The sequence below is a fragment of the Podarcis bocagei genome, assembly GCF_964188305.1.
Source record: "Podarcis bocagei genome assembly, chromosome: 2".
In the NCBI taxonomy this organism is placed as follows: Eukaryota; Metazoa; Chordata; class Lepidosauria; order Squamata; family Lacertidae; genus Podarcis; species Podarcis bocagei.
In genome coordinates this window covers 96674091-96691079 of record NC_138126.1, presented here as the reverse complement: position 1 = coordinate 96691079, position 16989 = coordinate 96674091, and the positions used below count along the sequence as shown (strand labels likewise).

Sequence of the window (16989 nt, the reverse complement as noted above, 5' to 3'; positions counted from 1 at the left end):
GCACTCATTTATTTATTTATTAACAATGTATGTATATTACCCAACAGCTAATATACAGGTGAATAATAAAGTTTAAAATGCATAAGTATTTTTAAAAAGCAACAAAACAAGCAATAAAACATTAACTGATAAAACCATCAACAGCAAACCATGTAAAATAGCATAAAAATGGCAGATTGGACTATTGGAAATCTTGACAAATAAATTGAGACTTGCATGAGAATAAATTTAAAAAGGAAATTTCACTGCAACCTGTGTTGATTTATGAGTACAGCTGAACATTGCAATCTTCTGGCACCAGCTACTTGTATTGTATAGTTGATGTAACTCTCCTAACCCCCCTTCTTTGGTGGCTCACCTATGGAAAAAAGGGCAAGTTTTATTTTACATAATCCTTTTGTCATAACGTCTCTTTGAATTAAAGTTTAATTATTTTTATTAATTCAATCCATCTCAAAGCATTATTTAATATTTTGCACCATAGTTGGGTTTTGTTTCTTCCTTTTTATGTTTCATGACGAACTGTAGTATATATTATTTGTAGTTTGTTTAGCTTGCTGCATTCTTTTATGATTTTGTATGTTATATTGGCTTAACACCTAAACAGTTACAGTAGTATGTATGCTAATATTGTGGAAATTCCAACTTTGGTGTTTTATAGCCTCTAGTTTGGAAATGTGATGTTTCTCCTTATTGTTAAAAATCTTTTTTTTTTTTAAAAAAAGATAGCATATAGTTTAAGTTATTAACAGATGCGAAAGAAAGAGACTTTGCCCTGCCGGACTTGAAATTATATTATGAGGCATCTTGCCTTTGCTGGTTGAAAGACTGGATAAAATTAGAAAATACTGAATTGTTAGATTTAGAGGGGTTTGATAACAGATTTGGGTGGCACGCGTATTTATGGTATGAGAAAAAGAAAATCCATAAAGGTTTTGAGAGCCACATCTTCAGAGGTCCTTTGACTGAAGTATGGGATAGGTACAAAAACCTATTAGAACCCAAAGTACCGCACTGGTTATCTCCGTTAGAAGTTATGAGTGTAAAGAAAATTAATATGAGAGGCAACTGGATCACATATGCTCAACTGCTATTTAAAGAAGGGGGTAAATGGAAAATGAAACCATACGAACAAGTTAAACAATATGTACCGTATTTTTCGCACGATTGGACGCACCGGACCATAGGACGCGCCTAGTTTTTTTGGGGGGAAATAAAGGAAAAAAATTTTCCCTTTATTTCCCCCCCAAAAGCAGGTCAGGGAAACCGAACCAGGTCGAGGAACAGCGGGATAGTGGCGCTGCGCCTCCCTGCTGTCCCCCGAGCTTGTGGGGCTGGCTGATGTCTGCCTAGCGCGCGGGGCGCTCTGCTTCAGGGCGCCCTACCCGCCGGGCGGCAGGCTGCTATCCGCAGCTTGGGGAGCCTTGTGGGGAACTGCTGCAGGGCTCCCCACGCTGCGGATGTATGCCTGGCGCGAGGGGCGCTCTGCTTCAGGGTGCCCCACCCGCCGGGCGGCAGGCTGCTATCCGCAGCGTGGGGAAGCTTGCGGGGAGCTCCTGCAAGGGTCCCCATGCTGCGGATGTGTTCCCAAAGCGCCGGGAGCTCTGCTTTCAGGGCGCCCGACGCTCCGGGAAGCAGGCTGCTATCCGCAGCCTAGACACGGCTAGCGGAGCGCTAATCCCGAAGCTTGGGGCGTGCGGAGCTCAGCGTGCCCCAAGCTTCTGGGCGCCGGCAAGGTCTCCGCTAGCCCTGGGAGAGCCCCGCGACGTCGCGGGGCTCTCCCAGGGCTAGCGGAGACCTTGCCAGCACCCAGAAGCTTAGGGCGCGCTGAGCTCCGCACGCCCCAAGCTTCGGGATTAGCGCAGTGGTCCGCTAGCCCTGGGAGAGCCGTGCGACGTCGCGGGGCTCTCCCAGGGCTAGCGGAGACCTTGCCAGCACCCAGAAGCTTGGGGCGCGCTCAGCTCCGCACGCCCCAAACTTCGGGATTAGCGCAGTGGTCCGCTAGCCCTGGGAGAGCCGCGCGACGTCGCGGGGCTCTCCCAGGGCTAGCGGAGACCTTGCCAGCACCCAGAAGCTTGGGGCGCGCTCAGCTCCGCACGCCCCAAACTTCGGGATTAGCGCAGTGGTCCGCTAGCCCTGGGAGAGCCGCGCGACGTCGCGGGGCTCTCCCAGGGCTAGCGGAGACCTTGCCAGCACCCAGAAGCTTGGGGCGCGCTCAGCTCCGCACGCCCCAAACTTCGGGATTAGCGCAGTGGTCCGCTAGCCCTGGGAGAGCCGCGCGACGTCGCGGGGCTCTCCCAGGGCTAGCGGAGACCTTGCCAGCACCCAGAAGCTTGGGGCGCGCTCAGCTCCGCACGCCCCAAACTTCGGGATTAGCGCAGTGGTCCGCTAGCCCTGGGAGAGCCGCGCGACGTCGCGGGGCTCTCCCAGGGCTAGCGGAGACCTTGCCGGCACCCAGAAGCTTGGGGCGTGCTGAGCTCCGCACGCCCCAAGCTTCGGGATTAGCGCAGTGGTCCGCTAGCCCTGGGAGAGCCGCGCGACGTCGCGGGGCTCTCCCAGGGCTAGCGGAGACCTTGCCGGCACCCAGAAGCTTGGGGCGTGCTGAGCTCCGCACGCCCCAAGCTTCGGGATTAGCGCAGTGGTCCGCTAGCCCTGGGAGAGCCGCGCGACGTCGCGGGGCTCTCCCAGGGCTAGCGGAGACCTTGCCGGCACCCAGAAGCTTGGGGCGCGCTGAGCTCCGCACGCCCCAAGCTTCGGGATTAGCGCAGTGGTCCGCTAGCCCTGGGAGAGCCGCGCGACGTCGCGGGGCTCTCCCAGGGCTAGCGGAGACCTTGCCGGCACCCAGAAGCTTGGGGCGCGCTCAGCTCCGCACGCCCCAAACTTCGGGATTAGCGCAGTGGTCCGCTAGCCCTGGGAGAGCCGCGCGACGTCGCGGGGCTCTCCCAGGGCTAGCGGAGACCTTGCCGGCACCCAGAAGCTTGGGGCGTGCTGAGCTCCGCACGCCCCAAGCTTCGGGATTAGCGCAGTGGTCCGCTAGCCCTGGGAGAGCCGCGCGACGTCGCGGGGCTCTCCCAGGGCTAGCGGAGACCTTGCCGGCACCCAGAAGCTTGGGGCGTGCTGAGCTCCGCACGCCCCAAGCTTCGGGATTAGCGCAGTGGTCCGCTAGCCCTGGGAGAGCCGTGCGACGTCGCGGGGCTCTCCCAGGGCTAGCGGAGACCTTGCCGGCACCCAGAAGCTTGGGGCGTGCTGAGCTCCGCACGCCCCAAGCTTCGGGATTAGCGCAGTGGTCCGCTAGCCCTGGGAGAGCCGCGCGACGTCGCGGGGCTCTCCCAGGGCTAGCGGAGACCTTGCCGGCACCCAGAAGCTTGGGGCGCGCTCAGCTCCGCACGCCCCAAACTTCGGGATTAGCGCAGTGGTCCGCTAGCCCTGGGAGAGCCGTGCGACGTCGCGGGGCTCTCCCAGGGCTAGCGGAGACCTTGCCGGCACCCAGAAGCTTGGGGCGTGCTGAGCTCCGCACGCCCCAAGCTTCGGGATTAATGCAGCGCTCCGCTAGCGGTGGGAGAGCTGGGTCTCCCTCTGCTAGCAGATAGCTTCCTGAAGCCTGGAGAGCGAGAGGAGTCGGTGCGCACCGACCCCTCTCACTCTCCAGGCTTCAGCGAAAGCCTGCATTCGCTCCATAGGACGCACACACATTTTCCCTTGCTTTTTAGGAGGGAAAAAGTGCGTCCTATGGTGCGAAAAATACGGTATATGATTGGTTGCATTATTTTCAAATAAATGAAATGTTTAGGAAAGATATCAAAGATGGCGGTTATGCTGATAAAGATTCAAAATTTCAGACTGAAATAATAAATAATGATTACAAAATTCTATCCAAAATGTACAAGCTGTTGTTAGAATGGAATCTGAAAGATGAGGAAGTTAAGTCGGTAATGATACACTGGGCCAGAGATGTTGGATATAATATACAATTTGAGGACTGGGAAAAACTATGGAAAGAAAATCTAAAATTTACAGCATGTATGACGTTAAAAGAGAATGTTATGAAAATGTTTTATCGGTGGTATATAACACCGGTGAAATTAGCGAAAATGTATAAGACATGTAATAAGTGTTGGAAATGTAAAGATAAAGAAGGCTCTTTTTATCATATGTGGTGGGAATGTAAGAAAGTGAAAGGCTTCTGGGAAAGGATATACAATGAATTGAAGAAGATTCTAAAATATACATTTACAAAGAAACCTGAAGCCTTTCTGTTAGGAATACTAGGAAATGAGATAAAGAGAAAGGACTGTAAATTTTTCCAATATGCAGTGACTGCAGCAAGAGTGTTCCTGGCTCAGAAATGGAAACAACAGGAAATACCGACAGTGGAAGAATGGAGAATGAAGCTGTTAGACTATGCTGAGTTGGATAAATTGACTGGGAAAATTAGATACCTAAGAGACCAAAAGTTCATCGAGGACTGGGGGAAATTTGTGGAATATCTGGAAAGTATAAGTGAGGGACAGATAACGCTAGACGGGTTTAAAAAAGCACTGTGAAAAACTAAGAAGTATTGTCTAAAGAGAAAGGAAATTAAGGGTATGAATAATGACAATATAAATTACGAAATGCGTATTTAAAATAATGACTATGGATGATTTACGGAGAAGCTGAAGGAAGTCCAGAAAAGAAGCAATTTGTGAAAATTGGATGTGAAAAATTTTATGTATGTTTTGTTTTGTTGTAAATTAATAAAAATATTTATGCAAAAAAAGATAGCATATAAAAGTATCTATTTACTAGAGTATCCTGAGGATTTAAAATCCCAGGGGAAATAAAAAAGGACCACAATGTGGGTGCCAGGCAAGTACCCCTAGCCCCTGGTTCCATAACCAGGGCATGACCACCAAAAAGGTATCATATTAGATGCTGTAAGAAAATAACACTGTGAAATCTAAAAATACTGGCAGGGTGAAGATTTAGGCTGTGTTCCCATGAATAGAGATAATGGAGGAAGCACTAGACTCCCAAGAAGCAGCACAGGACATTGGCCTTCCTTACCAACCTCTTATTCAGTCCAATCCTAAACATGTTTATTCAGAAGTAGCACTGAACTCAGTGAGATTTACTCTCTAGTAAGTGTGTGGAAGATTACTCAATACATAGGTTAGAAGGAAGCTGTTACACTTTTCTTCCTGATTGGAAGCTGCAGTGCCTAGCTTAAGAGAGACCACAGACACTCTCATGAATGGCGGCGGGGGGGGGGGGGGACGGAATACAGACTTTAGCAGGGATAGTCAATGTGTTGCTGCCCTCTAGCTCCTATAGCCCCTGATGACTGGCCATGCTGGCTGGGGGTGATGGGAGCTCAGCAACTTCCGGAGGGCACCATATTGGCTACCACTGCTTTTAGGTATTAGATGGGGGTTTATTTTCATTGTATTATTGACAGGGGTGTAAGGGGAGGGGTAATATTTCTGGTGAGAGATAAGTTGTGCTCCTTCTGGGGGAGTTAGTCCATCTTGGTCCCCACCCTGCACTCAGCTCTCACCTGTGGCTCCTAGAATAAGGTTACCAGACGTCCCCGTTTCCCGGGGACAGTCCCCAGATCTAAACATCAGGCTCCATACAAAATCTATTGAAGTTGAAAAGTGTCCCTGGATTCATTGAGAAAAGCTGGTAACCTTATCCTAGAAGCTGTCAACATGCTACAGCAGCCACACTCTGGGAATGGCTTTGATTGGCCAGCTAAACTGAGTGAGGCTAGCTGATGGGTCTCAAACCCTTGGTGAGTTTAAGGACCCTCCAGGCGAAGACAGGCTGAAGCAGATTGAGTGGATGAAACCAAGAAATGGTCAAGAAGGTGGTTTCTGCATGTGCTGTAGAGGGAAGCAAGGGACAGATGGGGCTCATCAGCCTGGGGAAATAGTAGCCTATCTAGGAGAAGGAAAACTCTTATCCTAAACCTCTGCTGTCTTGCAGTTTATCTCCAGGAGAAGGAAAGGCTAAGGAGTAAACCCTACACAAATCCAGTCCCTAATGTGGATGGATGGCGCCTTGTACGCCTCCTTCCAGCAACTCCTGCAGCCAAGCTGGTGCCAAATGTATTGCTCTGCTTTCCTTTGGACCACATCAGCAAGGCTGAGAGGGGAACCATGTCATCTGGGCAGACCAGGACCTCCACCACACACTGCCCAGGCTTGTGCCCTGGGGAGGTCACTTCAGTGCTGCTAACACAGCAGTTTGAATTCCCCCTTGGAGGCACACTCCATTGTCTCTCAAGATAGATGGATGCTAGCCACCGTTATTGACATACGTTGTATCCACATCACTGCAAAAGGCCAGTGGAGCTGGTTTAAATGAGGTGCAAAACTTTAAATAAGGGGCCTGGGCCTGGTTAGAAAATTTATTGCATTACATGGCCTTCTTGTCACAGTTGCTGTTTCTGCTTCTGTTGGCCTTTCCCCCTGCTCATTCCTTTTCAAATTCAGTTTCAATTCCAGAACACTAATAATTTAACGTGAATTAACATACATTAAATGAGTCTTTACCTTGGAGGCTGGTTGTGGGTGGGACTGATATTGGCAACCTTATTGTCAAGTCAGGATCCTAGAAATGGTTACTTGGAAGTTTCAGTGTTATAGTGAATAGGATACTATGCTCTTTGTGGTAGGAAGTTGTCTTGCCTTGGGCATTGTATTCTGAACATACCAAAGTGTCTGTCAATGTTTGCTTGATCAAATCCATTCCAGAAGAATATTTGCCCTTCAGAATTATTTTTATCGTGTGTCTGGCAGGAGCAATTTAACAGCATCAGACGGACAGCATCTGATACCGACTCTCTTTTTGTTTTCACTCTGGAATTTTAACACATTTCTCTCTCGAGGAAGTGCCCCTATAATGGCTGACCTGTGCAACAAATAGCTTAAAAGGTCTCAAGGAGATCCTGTGCTGCTCATCCAAAAGGGTAGAGCAACTCCTGCAAGACCTGCATGAATCCCTGCAATTCCCTCCAAGTGTATGCAGAGAAGAGCTGCCAGTAGTCCAGCAAGCAATTCAAAGCATGGTGTGGCAAAGGGCTGTGTTCTTACCCTAATTCCCTTCTATGGGTTGCTCTCATATGCCTTCAGCTTGACTGAAGACTGGGTGTACATCCATTCAACGGTCTGTTCAACCTTGCATTCTCCACATCAAGAGAAAACTGCAGTGGTTCTTTATGATGATGCAGTCTTCATAGCGCACTGTGAGGAAGCTGAACAGAGATCCATCAACCGTTTTGCCCAAGCCTGCAGGGAGTTTGACCTTACCACCACCCTGACAAAGACCAATTTCCTGGGTCAGAACTGTTGTTTTTGCAGAGTCCTGAACACAGCGGAAGGATGAGCAGTACATGCCACATGCTTAACTTTGCTTTATTTTCAGTTCAATGTTGAGAGATTACAAACATGCATCTTGCCTCTGCGGGAGCAGAGAAGCAACCATCCTTCTCCTCGGAACAAAGAACACCGAGAGAAAGTGAAAAACAGGAAACCAGTGTACGTCACATCCAGTCTCCCATTCCCGTGGGAAACCCAACAGTACTCTGACTGTGGAATGCAAAACATTGTCCCGTGACAAGCACTTCGCTGCACAGTGAAGAAAGCAGAAACCAACAAGAACATCACCAGCACTCCATGCATCAGCACTGGCAACCACGTGCTTGAGATGGTAGATGCTGTTGTCTACCTGGGCTCCACAGTAACCAGCAACCTCTCATCGACGCTGAGCTGGACAAGTATATTGGTAAGACAGCTACGGCAACGGCTCCCCTCTCCAAGAGTATGGTAAAATGTGGTGCTAATGACCAATAGCAAGATGAAGTTCTACCAGGCTTGCATGTTGAGCACACTGCTTTATGGAAGTGAGTCACAGGCAGTGGTGGAGGAAGGGGGCGGTCTGCCCCGGATACCAGCCTGGGGGGTGACATCACTGTGGGTGGGCACATCCCCCTTGGGATGCCTGGGCAGACGCCACCCCATTGGGATGACGCTCGCATGGACGGGTGCCTACCCAATTGGGATGACAGCTCGCATGGGTGGGCACCTCCCCCTTGGGAAGCTTGCTCGAGCGGGTGCCGTCCCATTGGGATGACGGCTTGCACGGGCAGGCACCTCCCCCTTGGGATGCTCGGGCGGGCATCTCCCCCTTGGGATGCCCCCACGTGTGACGTGCCATGCCCCTGCCACCCTGGGTACCAAAGCCCCTTCCTCCACGACTGGTCACGGGCAACTTATAGAAACGATGCCTCAGTGCCTTCCACATGTGCTGCATCAGGAAGATTTTGGGCGTCACATGGCAGGACAGAGTCTCAAACAAAGATGTGCTCTCCCAAGCCCACATTCCAAGCATGTTCACAATGATGTCTCAGCAACCTTTGCAATGGCTTGGTCACGTCCAGAGAATGGAAGATGGCAGGATCATCTATGGGGAGCTGTCTTCAGGCACCAGGCTTGTTGGCAGACCAACTCTGTATTACAAAGATGTCTGCAAACATGCCGTGGAGCCAGGCTGCATTAACCATGCCACGTGGAATCCCTTGCAGATGACCGCAGCACCTCGAGACAGGCAGGTTGTGTATCCACAGCAGTGATCGGAAGAGGAATGACCCCTGGGAACACAGAAACGCATAGCACATCTGCATCAGCACAACTGGATGCCTTCATCTGCTCCAGATGCAACCAAACATGTCGGTCTCTGCAGTCACAGCAGCTGCTGTAACTCTCCTATGCTTTGACTTCACCCCAAAGGTGCACGCTTCTATTGCCTCCTGAGAAAAGATGCCATCAACAAATAGCTTACACCTAGACTGTGAAGAAACGCTAATGTAAGCTTCATGTGAAAATGCCCTATATGCCTCCCCTTAAAGAGATTGCCTTGCACGCCCTTAGTGTCTTTTGTAAGCAAATCCCTTTAATCATACTTTTAAGTATACATTGAAAAAGCCTTTTTTTTTGTTCTTCTCAAAATAAACAAGGTGATAGAAAGATGTTGATTTTGCATCCAATGTGAAAGGATTGAAAAAATCTGGATGTTCAAGTCCTTACCTGCTTCAGGGAGGAAGTTCCATTAGCTAATACAGTGGTGCCCTGCAAGATGAAATTAATTCGTTCCGCAAGTTTTGTCGTCTAGCGAATTTTTCGTCTTGCGAATCACGAAATCCCATAGGAATGCATTGAAAATCAATTAATGCGTTCCTATGGTCAAAAAAAGTCCAAACAAAGCCAAATTTGGTACAACAACAGTTTATTAACTGCTCTTTAAAGTCACACATACTGTAAAGAGCAGTTCAAAAATTGAAGGGAAAATAAATTAACTTTATAAACATGACAGAAAAACATTTAAAAATCAACAAAGTGCACAGTACATTTTCTAAGACTCTGGGGGACCACTCGAAGAAGGCTCCTCTTCCACTCTTTGCTTCTTGGTCAAGAACCTGTCCATAGTCTGCTGCTTTATCCGCCTTTTCAGCAGCTCCCTGAAATACGACATGACCCTCGTATCATAAAAGTTCCCAGCGTCATGTGCCACGTGCTTCTCATGGTGGTGTAGATCTGCAAAAGTCTGCACCTCCTTCCACCTCTGGCAAATGTCCCTCAGTCTTTCGGAGGACAGCCGTTCCTCAGTTGCTTCCTCCTCTTCCAGTGAGGCCTGCTCCTGCGCAGCCTCTGCCTGCAGTTCGACCAGCTCCACGGTGGTCAGCTCTTCGTCGTGCCCCTCCACCAGCTCGCAGACGTCCTCCTCCGTGACCTCCAGGCCCATGGTCCTCCCCAAGGCAACAATGTCCTGCACCACTGTTGACTCTGGTGCATCAGAGTCACTTGGTGCCACACAGTCCGGCCACAGGCTGCGCCAAGCGCAATTCAAATTTCTCTGGCTGATCCCTTTCCAGGCCGTGTTGACCATCTTCAAGCAGGTGACGATGTCGAAGTGGTCCTTCCAGAATTCCCGCAGGGTGATGGTGGTGCAGTCAGTCACCTCGAAGCATCGCCTGAAAAGCTCCTTGGTGTAGATTTTTTTGAAATTGGCGATGACCTGCTGATCCATCTGCTGGAGCAGTGGTGTGGTGTTAGGCGGCAGGAACATGATGTTGATGAAGCTGAACTCCTCCAACAAGTCCACCTCAAGGCCTTTAGGATGGGCAGGAGCATTGTCCATCAGAAGCAAAGCCTTCAGCGGCAGGTCTTTGTCCAGCAGGTCTTTGTCCAGCAGGTACCACAAACAGCACACGTGTGACCCAAGCCTTGCTGTTGGATCGCCACATGACACTCAGCCGCTCCTTGTTGATCTTGTGTCTCTTGAAGGCCCGTGGGTTCTCCGAGTGGTACACCAGCAGGGGCTTGATCTTCAGGTCGCCGCTTGCGTTGGCACAGAACAGCAGGGTCAGACGGTCCTTCATGGGCTTGTGGCCAGGCAGCCTGGACTCCTCCTGAGTGATGAAAGTCCTTTTGGGCATCCTCTTCCAAAACAGCCCGGTCTCGTCGCAGTTGAAGACCTGCTGCGGAACGTAGCCCTCCGTCTTCACAAGCTCCAGGAACTCCGCTGCAAACTCTTCAGCCGCAGGAACATCAGAACTGGCAGCCTCTCCATGCCTGACCACGCTGTGGATGCCAGATCTTGTCTTGAACCGGTCAAACCAACCTCTGCTAGCCTTGAAGACTTCTGGCTCGGCTGAGGTTCCTGGCTGTTCCTGGATGAGGTCAGCGTGCAAGGCCTTGGCCTTCTCACAAATGACGGCCTCAGACACTGTGTCCCCTGCACGCTGCTTCTCTTCTATCCAGATGAGCAGCAACTTCTCGACCTCCTCCAGGACAGCTGGGCAGTTCTTCACGATCCTGGTGACTCCCTTGGCTGCATCAGTCGCCAGGATCTTCTCCCTCATCTTCAGGATGGTCCCGATGGTCGATGGGTTCCTGCCGTACTCCCTGGCGATGTCCGTCACACGCATTCCGCCGTCGTGCTTCCGGATGATCTCCTTCTTCATTTCCAGCGTCACCTTCTCCTTCTTCCTCTCGCCGGCCACCGCAGCAGCAGTCTTCTTGGGTCCCATGGCAGCACAGGTCCTACCTTCGTAAACTCAGAAAGAGAAAGAAAAATCAGTGATGTGCTTCAAACCCAAAAAATACAAAAGCACCCAGCCACCCACCACACAGAAATTAAAACCCAGAACCAAGGCCTTGAATCCCAAGCACCCCAACCCCAAATCCAAAATCCCAAAACCCCCAAAAAAGTTCTAAAAGTTTAGCTTACCAAATGGATGAAAGAGAAGTTCTGGAAAAGCTTCAGCAATCAACCACCGAAGTCCTCAGAAACCTCAAATGGCTGCAAAATAAGTTTAGGAAAAGCTTCAAAAATCACCAATGTCTTCAAAAACCTCAACTGCTCCCACAGACACGCACCAACCCACCCACAACACAGAAATTGCAAACCCCTCCCCAACTGCTTCCCCACCCAGACAAAAAAAAATTTCAAAAAATAACAACATGGCCAGCACTCAGAAATTCAAACTCAGAAAAAAAAATTGAAAATAAACAGCCATGCCCAGTGGTCACAGAAAATCATAAAAATTCCAAAAAAAAACCCACAAGCCCCCAGATTTCTGCAGAAACCTCCCCCACTGTTCCCCCAGCCAGCCAGCACTCAGAAATTCAAACTCAGAAAAAAAATTTGAAAATAAACAACCTTGCCCAGTGGTCACAGAAAATCATAAAAATTCCAAAAAAACCCCAAATGGTCCCAGATTTCTGCAGTAACCTCCCCCACTGTTCCCCCAGCCAGCCAGCACTCAGAAATTCAAACTCAGAAATTTTTTTTTGAAAATAAACAACCATGCCTAGTGGTCACAGAAAATCATAAAAATTCCAAAAAAACCCCAAATGGTCCCAGATTTCTGCAGAAACCTCCCCCACTGTTCCCCCAGCCAGCCAGCACTCAGAAATTCAAACTCAGGAAAAATTTTTGAAAATAAACAACCATGCCTAGTGGTCACAGAAAATCATAAAAATTCCAAAAAAAACCCACAAGCCCCCAGATTTCTGCAGAAACCTCCCCCACTGTTCCCCCAGCCAGCCAGCACTCAGAAATTCAAACTCAGAAAAAAATTTTTGAAAATAAACAACCATGCCTAGTGGTCACAGAAAATCATAAAAATTCCAAAAAAACCCCACAAGCCCCCAGATTTCTGCAGCAACCTCCCCCACTGTTCCCCCAGCCAGCCAGCACTCAGAAATTCAAACTCAGGAAAAAAAATTTGAAAAAAAAAACAGCCATGCCTAGTGGTCACAGAAAATCATAAAAATTCCAAAACACCCCCACAAGCCCCCAGATTTCTGCAGAAACCTCCCCCACTGTTCCCCCAGCCAGCCAGCACTCAGAAATTCAAACTCAGGAAAAAAATTTTCAAAAAAAAACAACCTTGCCCAGTGGTCACAGAAAATCATAAAAATTCCAAAAAAACCCCAAATGGTCCCAGATTTCTGCAGTAACCTCCCCCACTGTTCCCCCAGCCAGCCAGCACTCAGAAATTCAAACTCAGAAAAAAATTTGAAAATAAACAACCTTGCCCAGTGGTCACAGAAAATCATAAAAATTCCAAAAAAACCCCAAATGGTCCCAGATTTCTGCAGTAACCTCCCCCACTGTTCCCCCAGCCAGCCAGCACTCAGAAATTCAAACTCAGAAAAAAAAATTGAAAATAAACAGCCATGCCCAGTGGTCACAGAAAATCATAAAAATTCCAAAACACCCCCACAAGCCCCCAGATTTCTGCAGAAACCTCCCCCACTGTTCCCCCAGCCAGCCAGCACTCAGAAATTCAAACTCAGGAAAATTTTCAAAAAAAAACAACCTGGCCCAGTGGTCACAGAAAATCATAAAAATTCCCAAAAAAGGCCCACAAGCCCCCAGATTATCGCAAACCCCTTCCCAACACCAAGTCCTTGAATCCCAAACACCCCAACCCAAAATCCAAAACCCCCCAAAAAAGTTATAAAAGTTTAACTTACCAAATGGATGAAAGAGAAGTTCTGGAAAAGTTCTGGAAAAGTTTTGGAAAATCTTCAAAAGTGAGCAAAGTCTGATAAAAGGATACCAAACCACGTGCTAACAGTTGCTCCTCGAAGCCAAGTCGCAACTGCAGCTGCTCAAGCTAAGCACCCTTGGTTTTAACGGTTTTTGCACAAAGGAAACAAAGTCGCGAGACGTTTTCGTTTTGCGAAGCAAGCCCATAGGGGAATTCGTCTTGCGAGGCAAATCGCGGACGAAAAAACCTTTCGTCTAGCGAGTTTTTTGTCTTGCGAGGCATTCGTCTTGCGGGGCACTACTGTAATAATAATAATAATAATAATAATTATAATAATTTATTATTTATACCCCACCCATCTGGCTGGGCCTCCCCAGCCACTCTGGGCGGCTTCCATAGAAACCAAAAATACAGTAAAATATCACACGTTAAAAACTTCCCTGAACAGGGCTGCCTTAAGATGTCTTCTGAATGTCAGGTAGTTGTTTATCGGTTTGACATCTGCTGGAAGGGCGTTCCACAGGGCGGGCGTCACTACCGAGAAGGCCCTCTGCCTGGTTCCCTGTAGCTTTGCTTCTCGCAATGAAGGAACCGCCAGAAGGCCCTCGGCGCTGGGCAGAATGATGGGGGTGGAGACGCTCCTTCAGGTATACTGGACCGAGGCCGTTTAGGGCTTTAAAGGTCAGCACCAACACTTTGAATTGTGCTCGGAAACGTACTGGTCTCGGCGGCCGCCCCCAGTCACCAGTCTAGCTGCCGCATTCTGGATTAGTTGTAGTTTCCGAGTCACCTTCAAAGGTAGCCCTACGTAGAGTGCATTGCAGTAGTCCAAGCGGGAGATAACCAGAGCATGCACCACTCTGGCGAGACAGTCCGCAGGCAGGTAGGGTCTCAGCCTGCGTACCAGATGGAGCTGGTAAACAGCTGCCCTGGATACAGATTTGACCTGTGCCTCCATGGACAGCTGTGAGTCCAAAATGACTCCCAGGCTGCGCACCTGGTCCTTCAGGGGCACAGTTACCCCATTGAGGACCAGGGAATCCTCCACACCTGCCCGCCTCCTGTCCCCCAAAAACAGTACTTCTGTCTTGTCAGGATTCAACCTCAATCTGTTAGCCGCCATCCATCCTCCAACCGCCTCCAGACACTCACGCAGGACCTTCACCGCCTTCACTGGTTCTGATTTAAAAGAGAGGTAGAGCTGGGTATCATCCGCTTACTGATGAACACCCAGCCCAAACCTCCTGATGATCTCTCCCAGCGGCTGCATATAAATGTTGAAAAGCATGGGGGAGAGGACAGAACCCTGAGGCACCCCACAAGTGAGAGCCCAGGGGTCTGAACACTCATCCCCCACCACCACTTTCTGAACACGGCCCAGGAGGAAGGAGCGGAACCACTGTATAACAGTGCCCCCAGCTCCCAGCCCCTCAAGACGGTCCAGAAGGATGCTATGGTCGATGGTATCAAACGCCGCTGAGAGATCCAGCAGAACCAGGAAACAGCTCTCACCTTTGTCCCTAGCCCACCGGAGATCATCAACCAGTGCGACCAAGGCAGTTTCAGTCCCATGATGAGGCCTGAATCCCGACTGGAAGGGATCCAAATGGTCCACTTCTTCCAGGCGTGCCTGGAGTTGTTCGGCAACTGCTCGCTCAATCACCTTGCCCAGGAATGGAAGATTTGAGACTGGGCGATAGTTGGCCATTGTGGCCGCATCTAAAGATGGTTTTTTAAGAAGCGGTTTAATAACCGCCTCTTTCAGCGGGTCTGGGAAGGCTCCCTCACGAAGGGAAGCATTCACCACCCCACGAAGCCCATCGCCCAGTCCTTCCCGGCTAGCTTTTATAAGCCAGGATGGGCAAGGATCCAGGAGACAGGTGGTTGGTTTCACTCGTCCAAGCAGCCTGTCCACATCCTCGGAGGTAACAGATTGGAATTGATCCCACTCAACTTGACTAGACAGAACTCTAGCACTCTCCCACCCCGGTCCTGCTCCCACGGTGGAGTCTACTTCTTCCCGAATCTGAGCGATTTTATCTAACACATTCTTTCTGTGCCCATCATAGTTCTAAAGCAGGCTTCCTCAACCTCGGCCCTCCAGATGTTTTTGAGACTACAGTTCCCACCATCCCTGACCACTGGTCCTGCTAGCTAGGGATCATGGGAGTTGTAGGCCAAAAACATCTGGAGGGCCAAGGTTGAGGAAGCCTGTTCTAAAGAGTATGAAGCATTACACGACTGTGTTGACTTTGACATACATCACTGAACTTTGGAAGCACATCTTCATACTGGTAGAATGTGTACGTTAAGTGAGCCCTTCCAGTGAAGGGCAAAAGGAAGCAGGCCACAGCACCCATATTAGCTGATTTTTGAAACAGTGACCAGAAAACAGGAGCCAACTCCTAGGGGCTCAGGTCCCTTCGGTCCCCCCAATAAAATATTTGAGGGGCTGCCCTCCCCCAGTTAATAGGCATTGCCATTCAAAAGGTGCGCATGCACTTCAACTTTTGATTATGTGGGGCAGGGGTTACCTCAGCCCCCCCCCATATTTTATTCAAGTTGGACCCATATTTTATTCACCCCTGGACCAGAAACACTAAGTTGCAGGGAAATGGCCTACAGCTATACCCAATTAAGGCAGGGGGAAGATGATGGCGCAGTAAAATCAAAAGGCCCAGGGGGCTTCAGTGTCTACGGATGCCAGTTGGTTTGCCAACTGATGGCCCTTCCAGAATGCAGAAGCAGCTAAGGTGCTGGTGGGTACCACAGGCTAGGCACGTGTTGCACCAGTTCTTAAGACCTGCACTGGTTGCCTGTGTTTGTATAAGCACAATTCCAGGTGCTTCAGGTATTTGGGGCCCCATACAACTTGGCCACTAAATACCTGGAGGATCCTCCTCCTTTTAGGCCTGCCCATGTGTTGAGATCTGCAGGTGAGGCCCTGCTGACAGTTGTGTCTCCCTGTGATGTTCACAGGTTGGTCGTGCATGAACAGGACCTTTTCTGTGGTGACCCCCCCCCCCCAAACTGAGGTATGTCTGGCCTTACCGTTGTAAACATTTCAGCATTAGTCCCTTATTATGGACTTCATGTTAACTTTTGTGGATTTTTTGTGGACCTCTCTTTGAAGAGAGATGAGATCAAAATACCCCTCCCATTGGAGTGGCGTTACTATTTCTGCTCATTAATTTGGTTGAATTTATGGTCTCGTCATGTCTACTTGTACTGAGTTGCATGTATCCCACCCTGGGACATGGTGAAGGGTTGGGCTATAAATGTATACAAACAGAATTAGCAAAATACTGGGAGTAGGGATAGATGGGGTGCGTTTTCTTTCAGCCCTTCCTTCCCAGCATGGAGAAATGTGTGGAGAACACAGAAGCAACAAAGGAAAACAAGAACAATAACCAACAGTCATCCTACCTTGAAAGAGCAATAGGCCAGCAGCAAGTGGAGCTCAAGAAATAAATAAAGGTTTTATTTCTTGATTTAGGTTTATCCTCACACTTCTGGATAGCAGGAGATGTGAGATTATCTGTCTATATTAGTGAATGCGCACTGAGAAGTAGCTTTACTGTCCACATATTAAGACTATCACCCTGGTCAGCACAACCATTTTTGGGGCAACACTTTTCAGTTGTGATGCTGGAGGAATTAAAAGGTAGAAAACAGCAGGTGGTGATTACAACTGCCATTAAAAGCAAAAGTTTATATAATTCTTACTTTCAGTGATGATGTGAATTGTACAGCAGTGTGTGTCATGCACAAGGAGTTTCATTTATTCGCTCCATTCCCAGTTTCTGTTTTGTCAAACTGCTCAGGGCACCCGGCCATTTGCAGCAACAACTGTATTGTTAATGTTTCGTTAAAGCTCCCAGAAGCTTGTAATTATGAACGCCAAGCAATTGCAATTACTGTTATAATCCAAGCTCTGCTCCAAGGCA

General features: G+C 49.1%; 1 protein-coding gene across 2 annotated transcripts; it reads right to left on the bottom strand.

The window, feature by feature from the left end:
• Positions 1–9155: 9155 nt before the first annotated feature.
• Positions 9156–11469, bottom strand: LOC308582039 (putative CENPB DNA-binding domain-containing protein 1). Of its 2 annotated transcripts, none has more exons than XM_081184850.1 (3): positions 11272–11469; positions 10589–11088; positions 9156–9687 (listed from the first exon to the last, which is right to left on the bottom strand). In XM_081184850.1, exons 2-3 carry the CDS (start codon positions 11069–11071, stop codon positions 9394–9396), a joined length of 777 nt encoding a protein of 258 aa, XP_081040976.1. In that variant the 5' UTR covers positions 11072–11088; positions 11272–11469; the 3' UTR covers positions 9156–9393. The 2 variants fall into 2 exon arrangements, with proteins under 2 accessions (XP_081040976.1, XP_081040975.1); XM_081184849.1 differs by having other exon boundaries at positions 9158–9687; positions 10589–11097; positions 11272–11468.
• Between the last annotated feature and the right edge of the window lie 5520 nt (positions 11470–16989).